General features: G+C 37.3%; 1 protein-coding gene across 1 annotated transcript; it reads right to left on the reverse strand.

Annotated features, from left to right (window-relative positions):
• Positions 1-3476: 3476 nt before the first annotated feature.
• Positions 3477-4850, reverse strand: wu:fb55g09 (uncharacterized). Its single transcript, XM_056242456.1, has one exon. It carries the CDS (start codon positions 4407-4409, stop codon positions 3774-3776), a length of 636 nt encoding a protein of 211 aa, XP_056098431.1. The 5' UTR covers positions 4410-4850; the 3' UTR covers positions 3477-3773.
• Positions 4851-6548: the final 1698 nt, after the last annotated feature.

Here is a 6548-nt window from a genome sequence, read left to right on the forward strand (position 1 = left end):
CAAACCACTGATGGAATGATCTGTAATTAACATTAGCAACCAAAGTACAATTAATAAGGATTTACTTGGCATCAGTCTCTACTAAAGTGGCTTATTTTGCTTTTAATGTTTTTTTGCCCCAATGATTTTAAACACAAACTATATATTTTGCCAGTGACAAATGTCAGATAAATGTATATAGATTTCAATGAGACATGCAAAGTGCAGTAAAACTATTTGTACAAACCAGTGTGTTTATAATTACGACTTTTAAGTTTACAAATACCATTTTGCAATATCAAGCAGCATAAAGGACTGTTTTTCTATAGCTAACAGACCTGGAAGTGAATGATGCAGTGTGTAAAGCTGTTTGTGAATATAAAAGTTCGGCAAAGTTTTAAGATCAAAGACAAGTTATTGTCTTCTAAAAGAAAGAATTGATTCTGAACTGCCAGCCTCAGCAATTCCAGCCTCAGTTCCTGTTACATACCTACGTAATAATATAACAATTTTTTTAATAATGCCAGCCTATGGTTTTCATTGGCTTGCCCATGAACAACATCTACTTTGACCTGTCCTCAAACTCTGTAGTTGTAGCTGAGGCCGGGAGTTTGGTTTGTGTTGTCAACATGTCGAGAAGACGCTGTTTTCAGTGCTGCGAATCCACTTTGCTGCACTTCCAAAGGAGGAGAACTTAAGCTGGAATTGATACAGAAAAAACGATGCCATCGTTATACTTTCACTGTGTATAATTGCTGAGGAAGATCCGGAGCTGATATTCAGATATGTAATGGAGTTTCGTTTCCGACACCTGCTGTAAGCGGTCAACCAATCACAACAGACTGGGCCGTCTGACCAATCAGAGCAGAGTAGACTAATCACAACAGACTGGGCCATCTGAGCAATCAGAGCAAAGTAGACCAATCACAACAGACTGGGTCATCTGACCAATCAGAGCAGAGTAGACCAATCACAACAGACTGGGTCATCTGACCAATCAGAGCAGAGTAGACCAATCACAACAGACTGGGTCATCTGACCAATCAAAGAAGAGTAGACCAATCACAGCAGACTGGGTCATCTGAGCAATCAGAGCAAAGTAGACCAATCACAACAGACTGGGTCATCTGACCAATCAGAGCAGAGTAGACCAATCACAGCTGACTGGACCATCTGACCAATCAGAGCACAGTAGACTAATCACAACAGACTGGGCCGTCTGACCAATCAGAGCAGAGTAGGCTTTCGGGAGGAGGGGTTTAGAGATAACTAACCGTTTTCAGAGGTGAGGTGCATGCTGCAATGTATATTATGAGAAAATTAAAGTGTTTTTTGACCTTTGATGCATGTAAACCTTTTGTAGACCTTAAAAACAAAATTAGGAACCTTTCAAATAGCATAATAGGGACTTTATTAGGTATTTCACTATATGAATATGAAATACTTTTATGAAAGATAAAGAAAAGGAGAACAATGCATGCATTGAGGGCCAGGTTTGACATCACGTATGTTTACTAAAGTTCTAGCTTGACTGTTAGCAGTCGTTATCCTGTCTCTCCCTTCCTCCTATACCCTCATTATCACATGATTAAGATCTTCTGCTTCTTTGTAACTCGCATCCAAATTCTTCCTTATTTCAGAGTTTCAATTTGATTTCAATATCAGAATTCTATACTTCCTTTTCAGAACGTTATCAAAAATGGCATTGACAGAATGTTTATGGCCTGAAAGAATGATCTTTTTTCATTAACTTTTAAAAGTATTCCATGTAGTTTTTGAATCAGTATGAGGTCCTAAACCCAATATGAGATCATAACAATTATACACAAATTATAAAGATTATGCAAGACACTGCCAAGGCATGTAACCTGTCCGTTTACAGTGTGGGAGCGTCCTTTCTAACACTTATCTAAATGTTATATCATATTTATTTGACAAAATGAGTTTGATGTTAAACCACTTTGTTTATTGATTAACTCCTCAGCCAACCTTGATGAACCACAAGACACATTTGATCTGAACACCTTAAGCTGAGGTCAGCTTGGCCTCATTCAACACATGTACGCCCCTGAAATCTTGTTCCTGGCATAAGGCATTTTTAATCTCGAAGTTGGTTAATGTGCGTGTGTTTGAATAGAACAATAGATTTAAAAGTTTTATTTTATGCTCTTTATTTTATTTTATTATTAATGTTTAAGAGTGCATATTTAGAAGCTGTTACTGGTCTCCAAATTTCCATTTTTATTCATTTACAAGAGTAAAGTTGTTAAACCTGTCAAAAACATGCCCATGCCACATTTCGTCACAAAAACAAAGTTATATTTTGCTTTTATATTTTGCTAAAGGAAAATATTTTTTTTTGCATTATTTTCATGGCAGTTAAAAACATTTCCTCAAATTCTCATTACTGTAATGGATAAAGTAATGGATTATAGTGAAACATAAAAATATTTATACATATTTTCATATAGTACTTGTTATACTGTCTTTTATTTATGCAAATTGAAATAAAACCATTGTAGGCATATTTATTTTTCATTTAAATTAAAATTACAAAAAAAAAAATTATAATAGAGATAATGAGAATGAGATAAAAATATAGAAAAAACTGTTCATTAACCTCAATTTCCTTTATTGAAAATATAACTACTTTTTATTTTTTTTAAGAAATATTATGTATTCTTTCAAATGATGAGGTCATAAAAATTGCAAGTAAAATAATTTATTTAAAAATGGTTTTAGATTCAAGACACTCCTGCCATGTCAACTCCTAAAATCCATTTGAAAGTCTCTTTTCCCATCTTAGTGAAGTGTTTATTTCTTTTATCGGCAGTTAAAGGGCTAGAAATGGAGTCGGGGGATTGAACATACAATCCTGTAGGTTTGGCTGGAAGAAGTTGCACCACGATAATCTGACATGCAGTTGGCAAGCTGTGCAGGAAAGGGGCTGAACCGCTGTTGATCAAAACACTCAGAGTCTATTCATGAGAAAGATTTCATCTGAGCCTTTTTATTGGACCTTTTTGCATTTTTATTGACTAGCAGGGCTTTAAATTTCCTTATTAACACATCATACACAAGACTAAAGATGGTAATAGGTCTCATTGTGTGCTTCAGAGCGGAAACCCTAGTGACGCAGATTATACGGTTATATAGAGGCACTTTTGCACACACACCTTGTCTCATGAGCATTGCTATTGTTCTTGTGTCAGATCTTCAAGAGCCACTGATGTACAAGAAGGGTGTGTGTGTATGCTGGAAAGAAGAAAAGGTGCTTCTTAAATGTTACGCAGGGATCGTATTTCTGTCATGACCCCAAAATATTTGGATAATGCCATTCTGTAAAATGTTGTTCGGTTTCAACAATGCATCTGTAAATGATGCAAAGGTTGTGAATAATTGTCTTTGGCAAGTCATTCTGTTATTTGCAGGTTATTATTCATTGACCAAAACGTATCCCAAAATATAAACAGTGAATAAAAAAAATATAGACAATGTGTAGCAAAATGACGATTTATTATGAAAAAAACATTCACATAGGGTTTAGTTTTGCAGTACAAACCGCTGCTATGTTTGTCATGAGTGATCAAATGATCTTGATGGTGATTGGCTGGCTGGTCTAACTCCTACTTTGGACCCTTTTCTCCCCCCCAAAAAACAGACCAGTCGTAATACATCACAGAACAAACAAACAAAACAATGTCTTGTCACATTGCAATCGACAGATTTAGTTGTGAAAAACAGTTCAGAAACCACCGTAGTGATGATGTAAACGTGTTACCTGTGGCAGGTGTCTAAATACATGGTGCCACAGTGTCACAGAATTCTTTGAAGTCCCTTTGCATGAAGCCTTCGCTTTGCATCACGTCGTCTTCTGATGGGAAATACTGCATGCTTTCCTCTTGATCGAAGCCGAAGAAGGGAAACGGCTGGCATTGCTTCATCTGACGTGCGTAAAATGTGGGTGGTGTAGGCAGATCTGGACAGTCCAACAGTGCGCCTCTAGCGTTTTCCAGCACACCAAGGTACGAGTCCATATCCGCAAAGTCCATTTCGCAGTCGGACCCGCTGTCTGTGCCAACTGAGTCCGATCGCATATGCATCATCTGATATTTCTCATGCATGAGGAACTGGTTGGTGTTCCTGGGCGCCCTCATGCCAGGCGCTCGGTTGCCTTGAACATTGGCAGGACGCAATGAGACCACAGTGGTAGACCACCGAGACGGTCTCGCACGATTTCTGCGCATTACTGGACAGTGCGCTTTTCTTCCTGGCCTCCTTCCCCATTTGTGCCACTTGTGTTTACCACTGCCATTGCTTCTCCTCGACTCGCTCTTGTGTTTTTCCGTCTCCTTGATGGAAGGTCTGTTGCCGTAGACCTCCCATTGGCATATCATGCCCCTTCCACACATTTTCTCAGTGTCTAGCATCAGCTGTAGGGCGCTCTCACATAATCTGGAGGGCAACAAAGGCTGTTTCTTCTCCTTGATTAGGGGTTTTGGTTACTCGTGCCTTTCTACACGATTCACCCCCTCAGTCGTCTACCTTTTTACTATCTTTTCCGATTTTTTCTTTGTCACTGGCTTTAGATGGCACATAGCCTGGCGCAGTGCCCTCTGTATAGGCAGCTTGACTCGCGTGTGGCTCTGATCTGAGATCAGTCACACCCCTCCTCAGCTTTTCCGAGTAACCAGTGTCTTTTTTTTTTGCCTCAGATTAAAAGCAAATTCGTTGTTTAAATGTCTAAAGAGTGTAAAAAATATGTTTGTAGTTTGTTTTACTTTTGGTTAAATGCCAACAAACTACGCTTTCTGCCCGTGCCTGACTAGCGCTTGTCTCGAAATGACAGTTGACATCTACAGAAATCAGCGTCTGGTGTGATATTTATAGTGTTGGGGCGCTTCAAACCCCATCGAAGGCATAGGGGGGTTTCATTCTTTCTTGAGGTAAAGTATTTCAAATATGCTTATAATTTTATCTAACAACATCCTATATACACTAATTTATACTTGTATTTTCAATATTTTAAAACAACATCTATTTTTACGTGAAGAGTGCCGAAAACGCCGTTATTTCGTATTCCGAACATTTTCACCCTCCGTGATCGGAATGGTTTGTTCCTTCTCTGGGCGTCTTCACAGCTGCTGTTCCAGGATCAGTTTTTGCTGTCAATCCGCGTCTTTTTCATATATGGACAAGCACGCTAATCTGCTCCTAGATCAGTTGAGAAACGTCAGAACGACAAAGAGAGCGTATACGTGATGTATGTGAAAGATGTGAGGACAACAAACTAATGGCTGTCGTATGAACGAGTAGTTCTCCTTTTAGTCGTTATGTTTGTTTCTCGGTTTTCTTTTAGGCTATAAATGAAAACGCACTCTCGTTTTCCTTATTAGGATATGAAATGCACTATATGTATGCATATAAACACATTTTCTGTTTATTTATCCATACGACTAAGATTTTCCATCAATGTGGCATTTTGTTTAATCGAGTCTAAAATGAGTGAACCGCCTGAACAATTACTTACTATTTTGTACTAGGGACAATCACTAAAATGCTTAGTTTATGACCTAACGGCGCATACAAACACACTCTTTTCTTTTTCCATTCGACCAGCCCCGTCAAACCTTTGAATAACAAACAAAGAGGAGGAAAAGGCACTTCCTTAAACGTTAGCGGAGAATTAAAGCACTGATTTTCTGTATTAAACCCACATCGAGCTCGACGAACCGAGAAAAAGATGGTTGCCTTCAGCCTGACATGAATAAATAAATAAATGAACGAGTGAATGCATTCAATGCATCAGTGATTACACGAGTGAGTGAGTGAGTGAGTAAATGAACTCCAGGATAAAAAGACAGAAGGATGAATGAAACGGAGATAGAAGGAGAATATATTAGTTTATTATAGATAGATAGATAGAAACAGAGGTATGAAGTTTATTTTAACTACGGTAGATAGATAGACAGACAGAAAAGGCAAAAGATAGACAGATAGAGAGAGATAGGAAGTATATATCAGTTTATATTTCAATTTGTGGTGAGTAAACCATCCCAACAAACACATAACGTTCCCAAATGGTTCCCTTTTTTTTTTTTTTGGGGGGGGGGGGGGGGGGGGACCAAATAAGAACGTTCTGGGAACCAAAGATTGTTGGGATCTCTGTCAACTTACCCTTACCAACAATTCTTGCTGAATGTATATGTGAGCTGAATACCTTTAATAAGTATAAAATGTATTTACATAGGCCTATGTCATAAGTTTTATAATAATAATAAATATTTTGTGCAACAGTGATTGTGTTAGTTTTCTTTCTTGAAATAATGATAGCTAAACTATTAAAACTATTATATTATAAATTGTATAGTGTTATATTTTAAATGATTAAAAAACAATACTTTGCCTTTTTGTTTAATACATTAATTTATATACATAAATATAAATAATAAATCAAATTATTCGATTAACAGAATTGAAACAAGAGTTCTTACCATTTATGCTATAGGTGTTCTTTATGATTATTTATTAAGTTTTTTTTTATGTATATGTATTATTTATGGTTGCAA

This window comes from Rhinichthys klamathensis, unplaced genomic scaffold, assembly GCF_029890125.1.
Source record: "Rhinichthys klamathensis goyatoka isolate OS25496 unplaced genomic scaffold, OSU_Roscu_1.1 h1tg000727l_1, whole genome shotgun sequence".
In the NCBI taxonomy this organism is placed as follows: Eukaryota; Metazoa; Chordata; class Actinopteri; order Cypriniformes; family Leuciscidae; genus Rhinichthys; species Rhinichthys klamathensis.

Bases quoted from the DNA above. Each gene is read 5' to 3' on its own strand.
- wu:fb55g09 (XM_056242456.1), bottom strand. From the start codon at position 4,409: ATGCTAGACACTGAGAAAATGTGTGGAAGGGGCATGATATGCCAATGG.